At 43.3% G+C, this 21,420-nt stretch overlaps 1 protein-coding gene across 1 annotated transcript; it reads right to left on the bottom strand.

The window, feature by feature from the left end:
• Positions 1-4,994: 4,994 nt before the first annotated feature.
• Positions 4,995-20,618, bottom strand: STARD7 (StAR related lipid transfer domain containing 7). The gene is made up of 8 exons (XM_075858600.1): positions 20,262-20,618; positions 17,887-18,050; positions 13,758-13,807; positions 13,564-13,674; positions 12,612-12,694; positions 9,545-9,644; positions 8,539-8,623; positions 4,995-8,123 (listed from the first exon to the last, which is right to left on the bottom strand). The coding sequence occupies exons 1-8, from the start codon at positions 20,498-20,500 to the stop codon at positions 7,948-7,950; spliced, it is 1,008 nt and encodes a 335-aa protein (XP_075714715.1). The 5' UTR covers positions 20,501-20,618; the 3' UTR covers positions 4,995-7,947.
• Between the last annotated feature and the right edge of the window lie 802 nt (positions 20,619-21,420).

Genomic DNA, 21,420 nt, shown 5'->3' with positions numbered 1-21,420 from the left:
AATTAAGGCCCACCTCAACTGTGCCCACTATGTTTACGCAAATAGACGAGGTGACACCGACAGTCCCTTTAAAGACAACCATCCTGTATCCTGAGAACAGGGAAAGTTAGGACCATTCTGAAACCTTGGAAGTCCAGGTACAAAGGGGGGTTACTCAAGGAGTAGCTCGTCTCAAACTGGTGAAGAAATCCAGAACCCCTACCCGCCTGGTTCGAGTGGTCAGTAGTAGTTTGCTGGGCAAGACTCAGAGATAGAGTGATAATATTTTTAGGGGGGACTGTCAGGGATCATTAGCCTGTATATTGTTTGCAAAAATATCCTTACATACATATTTATATATATATATATATATATTAGTATATTACACATAGAACTTGAATGTATGTTACAAGATGGAGCCTGCATCAGGAACACACCTATGGAGACACCGCCCCTGGAATTCAAGAGGAGTGTACAGATGAACTTACAGCTGAATAGAGCCAATAGGGCTTAAGCACGTCCCACATCTCTAGGGAGGAGATTTGTAAATTCTTTGTTCAATAAAGCTCAATTGTACTTCCTGCTTCACTGAGGGAGGATGTCTACCAACTTGTCTGCCTGGTATATCTCTTCCACGCATGCCCTCAGTCTCCAATTTACAGAGGTGGCTATTCGGTGTGAAATAACAGGGAGAAGGAAGTTACCACGACATTAAGAAATTGGAGCAGTACTCTGTCTTAGTATTGAAAGAAATATTCATAGTAAACGATTGGCAGTCTTAAATAACATGGGCTGTGCCCTTTAACCGGGTAGCTTGGTGTTATGCATAAAAACGGTGCGTGTTCTCCTTTAAGAAGTTATATTGTATGAACTGCTTCTGCTTAAAATGGGTCTGAAATGCTTTATATGAAAATTAATCACAATGCTGTAATCTTGTAAATGTGATTAAGCTGGTTTACTTTATATAGTGCCTTTTCTGTTATATAGGGTTTTAATCTCTGCCAGAGATTTCTTTAGCAACCCTGGGCCCTTCACTTTACTTCTCCCTTACGGGGACAGCCTGATGCACACACCATGATGTCACAGCCATACAATCAATACCTCTGCTGGGTTGCTCTGAATGGCCTGAGGGTGGAAAGCAGGGAGAAGGTATGTTCAGCAAGCTATATGTGTGGCTTGTCCCTCACCTGCGTTTCGATGTCCAGTGCACTCCGGTCGGCCCTTTAAAATTGAGGCCGCGGCTCCGGTGGTGTTAGTAGGCCGCAGGCTGTAACCTGCATCAAAGCGGTCCAAGGCTGCTCCAAAGTGTCTCCAGCTGTGGCGAACGGCCTCTGATGACAGTGCAGAAATGTCTGCAACACTGGGGAATCTGCTGTGTGAAGGGTTGGATGCTCCTGAATGTGTTGTGAGACTCAGGAGCTCACCCCAGATGCGTCTGTCCTGGTCCGTTGCTAGCCACGCCCCCCGGGCCCTTTTGTTTTGGCGGTACTGCCAGAAGTTGAGCTTATCTTTAAAGTTTAGAACGGATTCACTGACCGCTATATTTTTTCAAGGTGTACATTTTAGAGAATTTAGAAATATAGTGGTCGGTGACAGGCCTGATTTCCTACAGCCCGTCATAGTTGGGGGTCTTGGGGGGTGGAGAGAGGAAATTATCCCTATTGTATCTACATTTCAGGAGGGCCAAAAACGTGTCCTGCTTATGATGGTGGCATAAAGGGGGTTATTGTATAAAACTTTCAGTGGACCAGTAATCTCTGATTTTTGTCTTTTTTATTAGGCCTATATTTAGCAATAGGCCCCAAAATTTGCAGCGCTCTGTTGCATTTGTGGGGATCCAAATTTGGCCATTTGCATAATATGATGCGAGATTGTGCCTGACGATTTGCCCCACATATAGATTGGTCTGCTGGACCATAATATTAATAAGTTAATCAGTGAAAAAATAGATAAAAAAAATCTATTCCACTGAATTCAGCTGTCTCTTCCTTGATTCTTGGAGAGGCAGTGAAATGCAGAATCAGGGGGGTATAGGGGACAGCGGGTTTCCACATTTGCTCATTGGAGTCAGACAGTGCAGGACCAGTAACTCTTCTGCGCTGTGCGGGGGAGTTTGTCATACTCACTAGATGAAGATGAAATGAAAAATTGTAATTCATCTTCACTATCAGACTCCGTATCGCAGAATATCATGGTGCATGCCTCCTGCACAGAATAAAATCTCTTGGCCAAATTACTATGTACATGACAGGCTAAAAATAAAATCGAAATCAGGTAAAATGATCAACAGGATGTAGGGTCACTGGTCACTATGGGTGTCTTTAGGGCACGTGTGGGTGATCAGACCCTGATGGCATACAGGGAGTCATTGTATAGAACTTCAATGGAGCAGTAGTTCTTGATTTTGGGCTTTTTTATTAGGCCCATTTTTAGCAATAGAACTCAAAATTTGCAAAACTGTATTCCATTTTTGGGGATTCAATTTTGCCCTTTTTCATAACATGATGCTGGGATATGTAAAAGAATTGCCCCGCATATAGATTAGTCTAACCGTTTCTTGCCACCACATAGCTTTATGTACATTTTAGGCAATGCGTTTGCAAATCGGACATACAGTTAAAGATCTGTGTGCCAAATATGTAGAAATAGTAAGAATCAAGAAAAATACTTTTTCACTGCACTGCATATATAAAGTCCATGCCGATGTTGCCCCAGGTTGGTTTGAAATTCAAGACCCTCAGTGCTGCAAGACAACAGTGCTAACCAGTGATGCCCCCTGGCGCCCCAGCAATTAGACCTAGGTAGCAACTTTCTGTAATGCCGTGCCATCAGTGGGATTTTTGGTACACAACATTATATGTACCTGCTGTAGAGTGGCACCAGTGGCACTAAATTAGAGGCAGATAAAGCACTTTTAACATTTTGTGTCACTCGTATTTCCTCTTGCGAGCAGGGTCCTCATTTGAATTGTTATTTAGTTTGTCACTATGTAAGGTCTGATATTGTCTGTACATTTTCCCTCTGAATCACTAAGTGCTGCGTAATAAGTATATTTAGGTATGCAGTGTACTGTATATGCTGTTTTTGCTATGGCTTCTCTTGTGTGGTAGTGGTGCAGCTTTGTGTTGCGCCGACACGTGTGTATGTACCTTTCCTCACGTTTTACCAGCGCCACAATAATAAGATATATCCTCTGCACCGTGGTCTTACTATCCCCCTTATGTCCTGCCTGATTAGGGCCTTCTATACCACGTGCTGCGGGAAGGGGGGTAGTAAGGGTGAATTTGTTGGAGCTCTTTTCCTGGCTTCGGTGGGTGGTAGAACTTCCACCCTCCCCCACATTACCGCCTCTTAGGTTTGGTAGAAGTGTGCCACTTCTGTCCTGATCTTCTGTGGTTTCCTGTGCTGGAACTGGTTCCATTTTACTATTTCCCTTTTCAGACTGACTCCTTATTGAAGATATACGGTAAAACCTTCTTGAGACAACACAACCAAAATTGCATTGAAAAATGGTTTACTAGAGGGGCGGTTTTCTCAAGAATGGCTAGTATGTATAGTACATGATGGAACTTAAAATCTGTCACTGGAAACCTGGTCTGCATAAAAGGGTGGTATTCTCAAAGAGGTGATTTAATTAGAAATTGTGAATTTTGGGGGATTAAGGACGTTTCTAATTTGAGGTGAGTTGTGGGTGGAGCCGCATCCTCTCCGGGTCCTTTTAAATAGGTCAGTCTCCCACCACTGCCTGGTTGAGCGTAGCCTTTCTTGTGGCTGTTTTTTTTTTTTTTCCTCGTCTTGTAGCTGCAAAAATATATATTTTTTTTAGATGTTCTCTGCAGTATCCAGCATGTTTTCTGCAGTATCCAGCAAGAGAGGATCTGGAGATAGAAAATCTGCTAGAGGGACGGCTACATTCCACTTCCAGACAACCGTGAACGCTTCCGATGTCAGAATTATCACCCTGCTGGGTGACAAGGACTACGTCCAGGAGCCTTTGAGAACAAAAAAAAAGAAAAGGATTCGATCTCTTTTTGTCAGATAAATATAATAATTGCGTCCAGCAACACCGCCGATTGATTCATCGGTTGGATGAAGAGGTCCAGTGGTGAAAGAAGCTTATAGCATTTTTAAAGAAGGATGACATAGGGAAAACATATTTTTGCATATAACAGCCCCACGGAAGTTATTGTAGTCCTTCTAGCGAGAGGACCAGGATGTTGACCGAGGGGAAAGCTCCAGAATCCACTTCTAGCGTGGCCTAGGGCATTTAAAAGTGTATGAAGCCTTAAAGGTTATGGTGGGTTGACTGAGGCTGCCAGAGAAGGGGCCTATCCTTCCTAAGAGATTTAATTATTTGTTCCCTATTGACAAGGAACAAGTTCAAAAGACTGGGGACCTCCTCCGAAAGTTGATATGGCTTTAAGCCAAGCTGTCCCGATGTATGGTGGTACTTACAGATGATGGGTCTAATCTTCAGGAACCTATGAACCAGCTTACAGAATGTGCCCCTGGAAGGTTGCAGCTGCCACTTTTGTTTCTAGCTTTAGAAAGTGGATTCTTAGGGTATGCGTACATGTTTACTAAAAAAACATCTGAAAATACGGAGCGGTTTTCAAGGGAAAACAACTCCTGATTTTCAGCCGTTTTTTTAGCAATTCGCGTTTTTCGCTGCATCTTTTTGCAGCTGTTTTTATATAGAGTCAATGAAAAACAGCTCAAGAAGTGACATGCACAACCGATCGCCACATTTAAGGGGTTAATTGATTAAATCAGCGGCAAAGGACGGCTGGCCGGCAAGAGTGGAGTGTCAGCTGTCGGAGATAGTTGACCACCCGGTTCCCGGCGCACACCGTCGCCGACAGCGTGCACCGGGAACGACTCAGTAATTATACATCCTTGTGCAGGAAGTAACCTCCCGTGATGACGTATAGTTACTGACTCGAGCGGGTAGGGGTTAAAGATCTGCGGTACAAATAACTAAGCTTTTTATATATTCACAAAAAAGGTACTGTAAATGAGGATCAAACAGCACATGGTTTTTATTTTTTCACTTGCATGTGGCTGACAAACACAAAAATGTCACAGAAAATAATTAGTACCAACTTGTACTTTTAATTACACACATTTAGTAATAAAAAAAAATAAAAATAAAAATGTAACATCACATCAGTCGGAGCTCCCAGCTTGGCGGAGCAGTGCAAACGCTTACACGTAAAGGGGATTATTCTTCATATGCGGTTCCCTTAATGGTCGGAACTGGAGATAAAATAACGCTTTAGGAGACTCAACAACACGTGTATTAACCCTCAAGGTATGTAAGCCTGTGGAACTAAAAAAAAAGTCCCAGCTGGAGAGAGGCAGCAGAAGTAGCCCGTGACGGAGAAAACTTTAATTTTTCCACCGCTCACACATTTGTATTTTCCAGTAGGTTGGTCCATTAGAATTTATTACTGGCTGCGCAGAAAGTAATTGTTTACCTGTCTTGATAATGATTATTTAACAATGCTGAACTAGAAGAGTTACAGCTAAAAGCCTGGTTTTAAGTGCTGCGCTTTCCCACGGTTGTTTGTTATTATGTTCTTGCAAAATGCTTTTTTTGGGGGGGAGGAAAAAAGCAAAAATTGTTTTATTCATTGCATGAAAGTGATGTCCTCCTACTTCCTGCAAATTTGCTTGTTAAATGTGCCAAGTTTCAGGAGCGCTTCATTAGAGATTCTTCAGTCTTGGAGTGATTTTACAGCTAGGCAGGTTTTTCCGTAGGGAGCGCCACCTCCTCTGCAACGAACGATGCTATTATAAAAGTTTGCAAAGTGCTGTTCAGAGCTTGAAGGGGTAAACATCCCCCCCTTTTGCAGGATTAGTTATATGTATGAAATCTAAGTGCCTCCACCCACAAGTTTACGAGGTTAGAAAAAAAAGCCCTTTTGTATGGCAGCCTCATCTATCAATAAATCACGTTGTGATACCTGATGACAAAGATTACAGTAGTAACCGCTTCCACCTCTGCGCTTTCTATATCCTTCCAGAGGAAGATGACCCTTGATCACGGCCATCGTTTACATCTATGCAGAGCAGCGATCTGGTGGGCACTATGGTTCAGATTTCAAGAGTAAAGTCAGTTTCTTTCGGCTGTAATTTAAGCGCATTTTACCGTAACCACACGGATCTACCGTGTGTTCCTTACAGAATATGGACATATTATGACCAAATAAAACCAGCCTATCTTCTCACTGGATAGAATAGACTCTTGACCTTGACGGAGCTGGCTATGCTCCAAAGGTCAATTCCTTAAGGATATTAACATTCCCCTGATGAGGCAGCAGCTGCTACCATACGGATGTATATAGCCTTAACCCATAAGCTCCTTGGCAGCCCATGTGATTAAAGCACTGGGTCTGGGAACCTGAACTGCCCAGATACATCTGGAAAGCAACAGATCTTCGGCAGAAAATCGGTCCACGCCACCTATTCTCAATGCTAAAGGACCGTGAGCCATGCGTCTTGCATTGTTTCTACTGTAATCAACGGATGCACCGATTCATGCTAAAGGACCACTAAACCTAAAGCCTGCAGCTTAGGAACAGAGCTGCGACCATCATTGACACACACGTAATGTAATAGTTACGGAGGTCCTTGGAACTTGAGACATGGAACATAAAAGCTTTTCTGGACTCCCCATCAGTAATTTTATTAGAAAACATTTCAGGTAGCCCGACTCCCTAATGCATTGGCTGATAACCATAGACAGCACTAAACTGGCATTGGAAATGTAGACAAGATAACCTTGGATTTAACGTCCCTTAAAATAACACAAATACGATTTTACATTCTAGATTTTGTTCTGCCCAAACTTCTTTAGGCACCAATAGGTCATCATTGCACATGTGCAGACCTAAGGGTAGCTCTACGCAGAGCAGAGTATCGAAAGAAAATAATCTCTAGTACACATAAATCTGTTTTAAGAAAACATTTTAAAAAAAAATACTTGGGAGTTGTTGTGTAACTGCGCACTGATAAGAAACTTTGCTGTTTGGGTAATCTACAGAAATGATTCTTAACTCAATTCCTCAAGTTCCCCCAACAATACATGTTTTTAGGATCATCTTCGTATGGAACAGGTAATAGAACTATGGCCAGCTCATAAGGAATGGTCACGGGTGTTCTCTCAATGGGTCATCCTCAAATCTTGACCTGGTAGAGGAACTTGAGGACTGGAGTTGAGAAAAACTGGTCTACAGCACTTTACACATTATGTGGTCAAAGTCCGGAATCCCATCTCTGCATTATTATACCGAACATGCAAGTTGAAGCAAGACAATAGATTGCAGATCGACAAGCACTCAGGAAGATTCCTTCATGTGAACGAGAGATGGGCAAACAGACAGTCCCTTAAGGCACAAAGCCAAGTCAGATGTCTACCTGCTCATAGAAAATGGGACTTCTCCATATCACTGCAAATAGACATCAAAATCCATCGACGAGATTCTTGTGATCCAGTAACCCGTTCTTGTTCAAATAAAAAAAAACAGAGAAAATCAATAAATGTTGAAGGCCAAGATGCTTCCCTCTGCCATGCAACGGTTTCCTAACTAATAATGCAGAAATTCACCAACGTTCTTAGAAGGAAGTATCGGTAACAGTTGATGGACAAGACACCTCACAGAACAGACAATAGAAGACATAAAACGGAGTTTGCATTCCTTTTGGTGATGCCCACATTCATGATTCCTTGCAGGTATCCACAACGCATTATTCTGCCGCTGTGGCGGCAGCACCTGGCACAAGCAGAGCATCCGGAGATGTTGAACAAGGCACAAATGGCCTGGCAAGGATTTTGTATAGTTACATTTTTGCTTGGCAGTACCTGGTTTCATTTGAGATGCTGCTGCTTAGAAGCCTCATATTGTCCGACAGCGGTGGTCTCTAAATTGTGGCTTGTGGAGGTAAGGCAGGGCATTATTACCCCTATTACGCATAGTCCATCTGCGGTGTGTTGTGAGCTGCGGCAGGTTGTCGTTCAGGACTGGCTCTAGTTTCACTGCTGCAGTCCTGAGGTCGGGAGGATATGTAATCCCTCACTTTGATCTCCAGGTTTCTGGCGTGGAGTGTTGCTAGGTGTAGCTTCTCTAAGAAATCTGGCATCCCTGTGGAAGGTGAGGGAGAATTAATTATTTTCATCAAACATCCTGCATAAATTATTCAATGCCTACATATTTAAAAGGGTTGCCTAGAATTAGGAAAAAAGGTTTCCCCCTAAGAAACAACGCCGCCCTTGTGCACGGGCTGTGTCTGGTATTGCAGCTTATTTCCATTCAACATCTAGATTTTGAGAGCTATGATCCCCCTCCTATGTCCTGAATAACCATATCCCACTATCCATTTTCAGTAAAGTTCAGGACAACTTGTGATCATCTGCTATTTTAGAAAATACTATGCCCCTTTAACTACATAAGTGTAATGAAATGGCAGGAATATAAAATTGTACAAGTTTTCCACGTGAATTCCCATCTCAAAAGGACGTTATTTTTAACATAGATCATGCCATGCAAATGCACTTACCGCTGGACACCATCCAATTTACACAGTAGCGAGGAAACACGGTCTGCGGGTTGTCACTGTAGATCAGCATGTAATCAAAGCCATTCTAAGGAGGGGAGAACAGTTAGCACCAAGTCGACATCAATAATGCCAAGGCTCACCTCTACTATTTAGGGGGGGTGTTCATTTAGCCGATATTGAGTAAGACTTTTCTAATGATCAGGAAGCTGCAAGTTTAAGCTCCACAAAAAAAAAATTATACTAGCTGCAGGTAGCCACTATATTTACATTTGCACCACATTTATTAATCATGGCGCTATGCGGTGCAAATTATTGCTATACACGCACACCAGCCATGAGGTGGCAAAATGACGAGAAATGTGTTATTAGCGACTTATCTTACATTACCCCCATAACCATCTGTTTCCCAAACTTTCCATGAAAATTGACCAAGGTCAATCGTTTTAACTGCTAGCTGACAACTTTCAGTCAAGAATTATTTTATAATGTAGTTTAAAGCATGTAGCATTTACATGAATACTGAGGAAATTATTAAAGGGGTATTCTCATCTCGGACATTTATGGCGTATCCACAGAATATGCCATTATAGATACTCGTCCCAGCTAAGGGACTCACACCTGTATAGATACACACACATTTAAGTTACAGGAAACAGCCCAGCAGAGCTTGCTCAGCTGTTTCCGTAACTTCCATAGAACATAAAGGAGAGAGCTTCGTGCACTCGTGGCCACATCTCCACAGAGTTTCCGACTGGAATTAGCAGCCCTCGGCCTCCTCCCCGCGCGGGACTGGCGTCAGGTGATCCCCATTCTCGATATAGGTGCGGGTCCCAGAGAAGACCCGTATCTATCAGAAATTTAGAGCATATCCTGTGGATATGTCAAATATTTCTGAGATGGGAATACATTTTTAAGGCTTGAGATAAAGTTGGCCAATTGTAATGTTTAAAACCAAAGTAATTCACAGGAATGTAGTTCACCTATAGAGTGAATGCATTACAGTTACCTCATCAAATGACGTGTGTGGCCGGATCACCATCTGGGACTGGTAGTTACGGACTCGTACAAAGTTAGGAGATTCTGGCACCTCGGGATGTTCCACCGCTCTATGGGATTCAATAGAAACTTGATCTTAAAAAGGAGATGTATGAGAATAAAAGGCTGCTTTTTAGCCCCCAAGAAATAGAACTACTCGATGGGGCTCAGCTGCAATACCAGACACAGCCCGTGGACAAGAGTGGCGCTATTTCTGAGCAATAAAACCCAACTAGACCTCATATACCTTCTTTAATATACACATAAAAAAAACCTCCCCAATATAATGTTATATTATTCCTACAAACACACACTAGGTGGTCAGATCAGCTGCGATTATTCGTGTCCCCCAGATCTGTAACATGCAGGACTCTCCTCTAAAGGAAAATCTGTCCTGGAGTAATAGCAGCTTTTTATAGCAAATCCAAAAGGAAGCCAGTAAAGCCTCAGGTTACCTAATTTAACCTGTTGTTCATGGCAAAAGCTGCTTATTACTAGTTGGAGGATGTGATCTTGCGTTAAAAGTATCACACCGCTATGTTCTGATCCTTCACTTCCCTATACAAAAAAAGCGGTAGGAGCAATTCTGCCAATTTTGATAATGGTCCAATTGTCCCAATTAGGCAAAAAATAATATAAACACACACACATATATATATATATATATATATATATATACACACATATAAAGGTGATCCTATTTTTTCACAAATTCTGGAGTGCTGTCTCGTATTTTGGAGCGTATTGGTATTTGGGACACTGGTCGAGTGTCCGAACGGGAATTTTTTGCACCCCACACAGAAGGAACGGTGCTGCTTTTTCTCTCTCTCTCATATATATATATATATATATACAATCATGCAGACAGTGAAAAAATAAATCCACAACCATGTTATTATCCTGAAGAGTCAACTGGAAAAACTAAAATTTATTTTTGCAAGAACAAAAAATAATTTGGAGAGTGAATACTACAAATATGGTGGAGAGGCCAAGCTATACCCCCCACCCCCAATTGTATCACTAACATTGGAATGTGCAGCCATTTAAGAAGCTTCTCTTTTTCTATGCACTGCATAAAAAGTAAAGGGTTGCATAGATAATAAAAACCAAAACTAAATTAATAGAGAAAGGAGGGGAAAGGAAAGCCCAGTGAGATTTCTTCTGTAGGTGTAAAATGGGCTGGGGGGGGGGGGGGGGGTGGGCGGCTTTAACACTGCAAAAGTTTGCTGCAGGCGTCCCATCTCAAGCATCAGATAACATAGCAGTACCCGCTTGCCAAGGTAGCAAGGTTCATAACCAGTCAATGTGACCAGCCAACTGCTGCAAACTATTGTTTAATTGTCTAATAAATAACCCTGTGTATCCAATACACACCCCATCAGACCAGTAAAGGACACAATACTAGCGTAACAATGTAAGCGAATATGACTAAAGTGTTATCGTGTAATATGTGCCCAAAAGGTAGAAATAAATGAAAGGACATGTAACACAATTGAGGGTCTATTCACACTTTGCAGCGTAGGTTGGAGGTATACGGTACTTCCAGAGGATTTCCTGGCCTATACTTCAAACGAAAGCCTTCGACATAAGCCACCGTATATACATATCAGAATAGGACACCCATATGCTGCCATAAGGTAAGTATAGACAAAACACCATGCTCCCGTGTAAACAGGGAATGGATATGGAAATGCATAGGAAAGTACATGGCAAACGTTATTTTGTAGCGAGATGTTTTTAACCACCATTTAATCCTTTAACCCCTTCCCGACATTTGACATTACTGTACGTCATGGTTGGGAATAGAGTATGATGTGGGCTCACAGGCTGAGCCTGCTCCATACTCAGCAGGTGTCAGCTTTACAGATGTAGCCGTCTTTATCTTGACTTAACGCATTACATACACAGTGCCAAGAAACTTTCTTGTCTTTTTCAATGGCTTTTATTGTGTCATATCACGCTGCAGTACATTATCAGAGTAAAGATAAACTTGGCCACATCTGTATATTACAGCCGGCACTTCACTGTAATGACCGGGATCAGAGAGAACTCCGATTCCAGACTTTTACCACTTAGTGGCAGAGGTCAATAGTTAGAAAGAGTGAAGGTGCCTTCATCATCTCATCGTACCTGGCCCCCCTGACGAGATTGCCAGGACAGCCTGGGGCCTAATGATGGGGCCCAGGTCTGCCGTCATTGCCCTACTATTAGCAGGAGAGTGGTAAAAGTACTATAAACTGCAATACATACTGTAAGTTTTGCAGTGTATCGTACAAGGGATCAAATAATTGCCTGCTCAAGTTCAGGGCAAAAAAAATAATAATTCAAATAGGAGTTAAACAGGGAAAAAAAATATTAAAAGTAAAAAAAAATAAAAAAAAAAATACCCTTTTCTATAAAATAATGTGAAAAATAAAACAGAATTGGTATTACTGTGTGCATAAAAGTCCAAACTATTACAATATATCACTTATTCTGCACGGCGAATGCTGTAAAAAATAAAAAAAAAAAATACAAAAATCGCCTCATTAAACAAAAACACCCCAAAATTATACCGATAAAAACTACTGCTGGACACGCAAAAATCAAGCCCTCACACAACTCCATCGGAAAATTTTTAAAAAGTTATGGGTTTTAGAATACGGTGACAAATTCATTTTCTTTAAAAATTGTTTTTATTTTGAAAAAGTAAGTAAAATCAAAAAGGAAAAAAACAAGTATAAATTTGGTATAGCTGTATCCGTATTCACCCGCAGTGTACAGGTACGTGTCATTTTTACTATACGGTGAATGCTGTATAAAAAACAGAAAACAAAGGAATTGCGGTTTTCTTTTTTCCATTCCACCCCACAAAGATTTTCTTTTTAAATTTCCCAGTACATTATACATTAAATGGTGAAATTAAAAACGTCAACTTGTCTCGCAAAAAACAAGCCATACGGCTTCTGAACATGTCGAAGGAAAAATAAACAAAAGTTCTGGCTGCGGCGGCGAATTCTGATAAATTTTTGCACATGCAATAGTAACAATATCATTACCGAGACACTAAAACCATGAGGTTGTTCTCCTGGTCAACATGATACTTCCTGACGTAGACATAATCCCGGGAATACATTGGATACTGTGAAGAGGGCGAAAATAAAGAGGTTAATAGAAACTGCTCAGTAGTGGCAGAGGGAAATAAACCAGAAGAACATGTTCACATACATAACCACGGTGCGTGGCGTGGTGAAATCTCGTGGCTTCCATTGGCTCAACTGCTGAAGCCCTTCCATGTCTCTCTATATATAGTGATCTGAAGGTCTTCAGCTGTTAGGCGTTGGAGCCAGATGGCAAGAGAAGCTTTCATTACATAGTGAAGACATTTCAACAACTGCTAACAGGATTATGGGAATCTTAATCCAATTTAATGTGATTTAAGTAAGTATGGCTCGGGACCGCAGAGGCCACGGATTGGCTGCAGTGGTCATATGCCAGAAATGCACGTCATAGCTGGCAGCTTGTAAGCAAAGACCAGCAGGTGGCCGCCAGAGGGGATTAAAGGGTAACTAAACTTTCAAAAAACTTTTGATATGTCAGAGAGACATGTCAAAACTTTTGGTCAGTGGGGGTCCAAGCACCGAGACACCCAGCCATCGCTAAAACAAAGCAGCAGAAACGCTCTGGTGAGCGCAGTGCCGCTTCATTTCTCATTGGCTTTCCACGAAAAGCTGAGCAACAATTGTACGAGCGTATAGAATCTCTATTGAGCCCGTACACCACTCCGAGGAAAGTAAAGAAATTTCGATCAGAAACTAAGCGGCACAGCGATCACCCAGGCGCTTCTGCCGCTTTGTTTTAGCCATTGGTGAGGGTCTCCGTGCTCAAACCTCCCCCGATCAAAACTTCTGGTCACTATGATATGTAAAAAAAAAAATTACATTTTACTCAACCTTTAAAGAAGTGATATTTATTTTATTTTTTTTTAAATAAAAGACTAATAAGACTTACAGGGAAATGAGTGACCCAGTGAATAACTTCGGTTCCAGAGACCACATCTCTCTCAACTACTTCCAGTTTAATGACCAGTGCGTCCCATTTCTTACGATACTCTGTGTCCAACTGCAGGCAAAATACAGAACACTGAGCTAAAGGACACAGACAGAGATCATACACAACATATATGAAGAGAGAAAAAAACGTACCTGGACATTGAAGAACTGACGAGGCGTCACATCCTTGTATGAGCCAAATACTGTGGGCAGAAATCAGAGATCGCAATAAAATAAGGTCACAAACCACAAATTAGGCTTCGTTCACATCTGCGCCGGGACTCTGTTCATGGGTTCCGTCGGTGCTTTCCATCAGGGAAACTCACGAATGGAATTCAAACTGAAGCAAACAGAAACCATTGATTTCAATGGTGACGGATCCGGTCCAAATGGTTTCCGTTTGCCACCGTTGTGCAAGGGTTCAGTCGTTTTGACGGAATGACTAGAGCAGTAGACTACAGTATTGATTACGTCAAAACGACGGAACCCTTACACAACGGAGACAAACCGAAACCATTTGCACCGGATCCGTCACCATTGAAATCAATGGTGATGCAAACAGAAACCTCTGGTTTCTGTTTGGATGCCGTTCAAGGGTTCCCCTGATGGAAAGCACAGACGGAACCCGTGAACGCAGCCCCGACGCAGATGTGACCGAAGCCTAAGAAACATTTAGTAACCACAGAGCGAGATCTTCCTTATCGGCTGGGAATCAATGCTATTAAAATAATATATATAGCTCCCACTTCTTTATAAGCAATCATTAATTTATATAATGTCATCGACGTCTGTAGCACTTCACATTGCATAATATTGGGGTAATAAATGAAACAATATACTTAAAGATAGGAGCCCAGATAAGCTCAAGACCCTATAAGAAAAAGGGAATAGATACTGGAGGCCAGGGAAAGTAGAAAGCAGCTCTAGACAAGCCAGGTGGAGGCGGTGTTGATGTTGAGGGATCTTTTTAGGCCACGTTACACATTTGTCAGAAGGGGTGAGTTTTCAGTTTGCTTTGGAAGGTTGAAAAAAAATGTGTTGGATGGAACGAGAGATGAAGATCCAGAAGAGAGGGGAAGCACAGGAGAAGTCTTGTATACAAGAGTGTGAGGAGGTGACTAGAGTGGTAGAGAGAAGGTGGGCATTGGCAGGGCGGAGGTTCACGTGAGGTGGTATCTAGGAACAAGAGAAGAAATATAGGCCCGGAGCAGAAATTGGATAGAGCTTTGTAGGTCATGGTAAGGAAAATTTAGAATTGCATTTTCTGTGTGATAGACACAGACAGAGATAATCTTAACAGGACCAGAACCAGTGGACCGATCAGAGAAACAATAACACTGCCGCTCCATTCATTCCCTATGAGAGCGCCAGAAATAGCCAAACGATGTACCCTGCAATCTCCCATAGAGAATGAATGCAGCGGCAGGACACATGAGCGACCTGCCGCTCTGTTCAAACGGGGCATGTAGGGTGTGGGGGTCCCGGCTGTCGGACACCCACTGGTCAGCAAGTTACCACCTATCCTACAGAAAGGGGGCAACTTGTTCTAACCGGAATACTCCTTTAAGTAGAGGAATAATTAGTATTAGGCCTCATTCACACTGCAGTATTTTTCTCAGTACTTTGCATCAGCATTTGGAAGCCAAAAACTAGGAGGGGATCCATAATATGGAAAAGCTACATATCTTTCCATTATACATCCATCGTGGGGAAAATGTTTGAGGGGCTATTGAGGGACTATATACAGGATTATGTGACAAAAAATGGTATTATAAGTGACAGCCAGCACGGTTTTACTAAGGACAGAAGTTGTCAAACTAACCTAATCTGTTTTTATGAAGAGGTAAGCAGAAGCCTAGACAGAGGGGCCGCTGTGGATTTAGTGTTTTTGGACTTTGCAAAGGCATTTGACACTGTCCCCCATAGACGCCTAATGGGTAAATTAAGGACTATAGGTTTAGAAAATATAGTTTGTAATTGGATTGAGAATTGGCTCAAGGACTGTATCCAGAGAGTTGTGGTCAATGATTCCTACTCTGAATGGTCCCCAGTTATAAGTGGTGTACCCCAGGGTTCAGTGCTGGGACCCCTATTATTCAACTTATTTATTAATGATATAGAGGATGGGATTAATAGCAGTATTTCTATTTTTGCAGATGACACCAAGCTATGTAATATAGTTCAGTCTATGGAAGATGTTCATGAATTGCAGGCGGATTTAAACAAACTGAGTGTTTGGGCGTCCACTTGGCAGATGAAGTTTAATGTAGATAAATGTAAAGTTATGCATCTGGGTACCAACAACCTGCATGCATCATATGTCCTAGGGGGCGCTACACTGGCGGATTCACTTGTTGAGAAGGATCTGGGTGTACTTGTAAATCATAAACTCAATAACAGCATGCAGTGTCAATCAGCTGCTTCAAAGGCCAGCAGGATATTGTCGTGTATTAAAAGAGGCATGGACTCGCGAGACAGGGATGTAATATCACTTTACAAAGCATTAGTAAGGCCTCATCTAGAATATGCAGTTCAGTTCTGGGCTCCAGTTCATAGAAAGGATGCCCTGGAGTTGGAAAAAATACAAAGAAGAGCAACGAAGCTAATTAGGGGCATGGAGAATCTAAGTTATGGGGAAAGATTGAAAGAATTAAACCTATTTAGCCTTGAAAAAAGACGACTAAGGGGGGACATGATTAATTTATATAAATATATTAATGGCACATACAAAAAATATGGGGAAATCCTGTTCCATGTAAAACCCCCTCAAAAAACAAGGGGGCACTCCCTCCGTCTGGACAAAAAAAGGTTCAACCTGCAGAGGCGACAAGCCTTCTTTACTGTGAGAACTGTGAATTTATGGAATAGCCTACCGCAGGAGCTGGTCACAGCAGGGACAGTAGATGGCTATAAAAAAGGGTTAGATAATTTCCTAGAACAAAAAAGTATTAGCTCCTATGTGTAGAAATTTTTCCTTCCCTTTTCCCTTCCCTTGGTTGAACTTGATGGACATGTGTCTTTTTTTCAGCCGTACTAACTATGTAACTATGTAACATTTTATCGGATTATGTTCCAATCCTGGTTTTGGCTTCCATATATAGATGCAAAATACTGAACTGAATACTGCGGTGTGTATGAGGCCCTAGGATTATTGCTAATGCACAGTGGGTTGTGAGGGATCAGCAATGCAACATTACAGCATAGTGCAGTCCATTGGCAACGCTGAATGTCCAGTTGACAAGTAGCCTGAAGTGGACTAAATGTAGATCAGCACTAGTGATGCACTCTGAGGCTAGACTCACACATCGCGATTTGTTTCCTATTTTGGTGCAGATTTTTGAGCCAAAAACAAAAGTGGATCCAGCAGGAAGGAATAGTATAAATTCTTGCTTAATATTTCCCATTCCTTTTGAAAGCACTTTAGGATTTGGCGGTAAAAAATCTGCACCAAATTGCGATGTGTGAATATAGCCTTAATGTACCAGCATGAACTGCACAGCTCAGTGTTATGGGCACCACAGGACATGTACAGAAGAGCAGTCAGCCAACGATCCCATCAATCTTCATCCACCAGGGCGTCTGCAGTAACTCAGTGGTTAATCATGGCTGGACACTGGGATTCTTCTGCATGCAGTCGCCAAGACCAGTAGGATCAAAATGTGCTGAGCACATAGACTTCTTTGTAAATACATAGGTATCTGGTAAAATCTTGTAGATGCCCGTAAAGGTCTCACACAACGTAGATGCCCGTAAAGGTCTCACACAACGTAGATGCCCGTAAAGGTCTCACACAACGTAGATGCCCGTAAAGGTCTCACACAACGTAGATGCCCGTAAAGGTCTCACACAACGTAGATGCCCATAAAGGTCTCACACAATGTAGGTGCCCATAAAGGTCTCACACAATGTAGATGCCCATGAAGGTCTCACACAATGTAGATGCCCATAAAGGTCTCACACAATGTAGATGCCCATAAAGGTCTCACACAATGTAGGTGCCCATAAAGGTCTCACACAATGTAGGTGCCCATAAAGGTCTCACACAATGTAGGTGCCCATAAAGGTCTCACACAATGTAGGTGCCCTTGCTTACAGTACCTTAGTCTCATAATGGACATCACATATGGATGTTCGGACACCGGCAGTATACAAGTTCACCTTACATTAGTTTCCCAGCTCAGTAAACATCACTGGCAAGGACAAGTAGGCAGATACATTACGGCTTTCCAGGGTCATGTGAGGACTGCAAACCTGCAGTGATAAGCGGACAAATGCCCCTCACCTCTGTACTGGTACAAGTGCATCCCCTCGATCGGTCGCCTCCACAGACGGAAATCCTTTTTATTCATAACCAGCTCCCAGCCATCATTACTGTCATCTGATCCTGGAGTCTGCCCCTGAGTTACGCGACTTGCGACCTGCATGCGTTTCATCTCCTCAGCCGGCCTGCAGAGAAGAGAATCAATATCAATGAGGAGGTCGAGAGATCGGACTCACGCTCTACGTCTAGTCTGGATATTGAATTGGGACATTAAATTACAGTCAAACATATGCACAATGTGGGTGTCTATATAGCGTTTTTCTCCGAGGAGTGCAATAACCCTAAAGAGATTTTCCAGGACTTAAATCTTGATGTCTTTATTTAGGATAGGCCACCAACATATAATTGGTCCCGTGACCCCTGGCGATCAGCTCAATATAGGGGTCGCTCATTGTTTACATTGACTCAGCAGCTCATTGTACGAGTGACAGTGCCAGGTATGGCAGCTCAGTCCTATTCACTTCTAAGGACAAGCTATAAAGATCTGACAGATGCAGCTTCCACCTATCTCCAGAATGGGGGTCACCAGCCACAGCACCCAGGGGAAAGGAGGTTGAGTGACCTCAGTTCTGGAGATAAATGAGGGTCCCACATAATTTACGTACCTTGAATACAGTAAATACATCTAATCAAGCAGTCGTCCAGAGCTGCAGTCACTATTCTGTCAATTATCATTGAAAATTGTCAACAAGCCTGCTAACAGCCACACCTCCACAAGTTTGGCCAAGCTCCATTAATGCGCTGTGCCAGTTTTTCCTAGATCAGGTTACTTACTATACTGTCACCAGATTTTGCAACCCCTATCTGCTATTGCAGCAGATCGGCGCTGCAATGTAGATTACAGTAACGTTTTTATTTTTAAAAAACGAGCATTTTTGGCCAAGTTATGACCATTTTTGTATTTATGCAAATGAGGCTTGCAGAAGTCCAAGTGGGCGTGTTTAAAAGTAAAAGTCCAAGTGGGCGTGTATTATGTGCGTACATCAGGGCGTTTTTACTACTTTTACTAGCTGGGCGCTCTGATGAGAAGTATCATCCACTTCTCTTCAGAACGCCCAGCTTCTGGCAGTGCAGACACAGCCGTGTTCTCGAGAGATCACGCTGTGTCGTCACTTCCCCAGGTCCTGCATCGTGTCAGACGAGCGAGGACACCGGCACCAGAGGCTACAGTTGATTCTGCAGCAGCATCAGCGTTTGCAGGTAAGTCGATGTAGCTACTTACCTGCAAACGCTGATGCTGCTGCAGAATCAACTGTAGCCTCTGGTGCCGATGTGGACGACACGATGCAGGACCTGGGGCAGGAAGTGAGTGACGTCACAGCGTGATCTCTCGAGAACACGGCTGTGTCTGCACTGCCAGAAGCTGGGCGTTCTGAAGAGAAGTGGATGATACTTCTCGTCAGAACGCCCAGCTAGTAAAAGTAGTAAACACGCCCCGATGTACGCACATAATACACGCCCAGTTGTACTTTTACTTTTAAACACGCCCACTTGGACTTTTGCAAGCCTCATTTGCATAAATACAAAAATGGTCATAACTTGGCCAAAAATGCTCGTTTTTTAAAAATAAAAACGTTACTGTAATCTACATTACAGCGCCGATCTGCTGCAATAGCAGATAGGGGTTGCAAAATCTGGTGACAGAGCCTCTTTAAGTTGAGCTTGCTACCGGTGAAGAGTCACGGGGGCGGTCCCAGTTTCCTCAGGAGTCATTTAGTTCTGACTTTCTTCACGTTCCACAGGCCAGGATGGGTCACTACAACTCCTCTCTGGCGGCATCCGGTGCAGAAATGCAAGGTGTACTGGCCTCGGATTCAACTTGGCATAAGTCGGGTGCCACAAGAGCCGAGTTGTAGTGACATATCCTAGCCTGTGGGACTGCATGACTCCTGAGGAGACCGGGACCACCCCCATGACATTTCAGAGAGTGACAGCTTTAGAAACCGATTACCACTATGGCGGTGGTTTAGGGGTTATATACGTGATGACAGGCATTACCTTTATGGCCATACTTTCCAGAATACAAATCACCACAGCAAGCTCTGTGCAGACATTGAACTAGCAGGGAATGCTGGGAGATATCAGCTCTGGAGCCTGCAGTATAAAAGCCCACATGGCTGATGCGATTTTTAACAATCTTCCCTAAATTGAACCTCACGATTATCACCCCTTCATTGCATGACCTTGAGAACAGTAAAGTGAACTACAACTACCAGCATACCCTCTTATACTGTAGCTGTCAGAGCATGCTGGGACTTGTAGTTCCGCCACAATGTACAGTAATGACTGTCAGAGCAGTTCACAATTAATGGCTATGCTCCTCTGCCTGGTCTCACCTGAGAATCTCTTCCTCCCTCACACGTTCCTCTTCCCATAGAAAGGCCCCTGTGAGCGCAGCCAGCAGCCTGCCCGTCCTCCCCGGCCTGTTCTTGTAGCGGAGGCCCCGGATAAGAGCCCTAGCTTTCCGTTCTCCATAGCGCTGCTGAGACCTCCCATAGTGGCACAGTGGAGGCAGGCGGGAGCGGAGCCATCCCACGATACCCGCCGAGACACCGCGAACTACCTGCTGCCACATCCCGAGCGCTCAGCGCCAGCCTGCAGCACACCAGACACACGGAGGCCCGGGCCAGACCTGCCTGTACGGCGATTGGTAGTCGGTTCCCAGACTGGTTCGCTGATTGGACAGGACTAACGTCAATCGTAGGGTGACTTTCCCCCCGGCATCAAGCACAACCCTGTTCAAGGGCAACGGAGATGAGCGGATAACGTGACCCGGCCATGTGACCAAGGACTTTTAAGACAGCTCCACATGTAACCTGGACGGGTGTAACAGCGCCATTATAATCATAGCTGCTATTAATAACCTGCTGCGGGTCAACGGGAAAAGTCAGTGTAGTGCCCAAGAATAGCTGGCAAAACGCACAAGGTGCCAATGTCCTCCAACATCCTGAACTACAAAGCATTACAGCCCCCACTACATACACACGTTCTCCCCTTTTTATTACCCCCCACAGTACCCTCATAAGCGAGCCAGCCACAGTGCACCCCTTAAACAGCCAGTGCCCCACTGTGCCAGTCAAGGTGCCCCATCTGAAGAGTTCCCATAAGAAGCAGCTTGAGCCCTGATAAGTGTCATTGACTATCCTCGTAAGTACTGACCATAGTTCCCCTAAAGTGCCCCTACAAACGTAAACAGTAGGGTCCCCATAAGTGTCAGCCAAAGTTCCCCCATAAGTGGCAGATCATGCGGCACATGGTGAGAATTTTCAGTTCTCCAGCCTGTAATATCCGTCACAGATTTTTCCCACGTTTGCCGGGAATTTCATATCTAACGCATGCAAACTTAGGACATTTCTGCAGTGAAAATACTTTATTCCTCTACAAGTGAACACGTCCCATACACTTTATGTTGATTGGGTTAGTGCCCCCAGTCCTCTTGTGCAGTGTTTCATGGCACTTACCACCCTAGTCCCTGTTTCCCAGTGATCTGGTGTC

Source organism: Rhinoderma darwinii, chromosome 3 (genome assembly GCF_050947455.1).
Source record: "Rhinoderma darwinii isolate aRhiDar2 chromosome 3, aRhiDar2.hap1, whole genome shotgun sequence".
Lineage (NCBI taxonomy): Eukaryota > Metazoa > Chordata > Amphibia > Anura > Rhinodermatidae > Rhinoderma > Rhinoderma darwinii.
The sequence above is the reverse complement of the archived record's forward strand: the minus strand, read 5'-3'. Positions and strand labels throughout refer to the sequence as shown.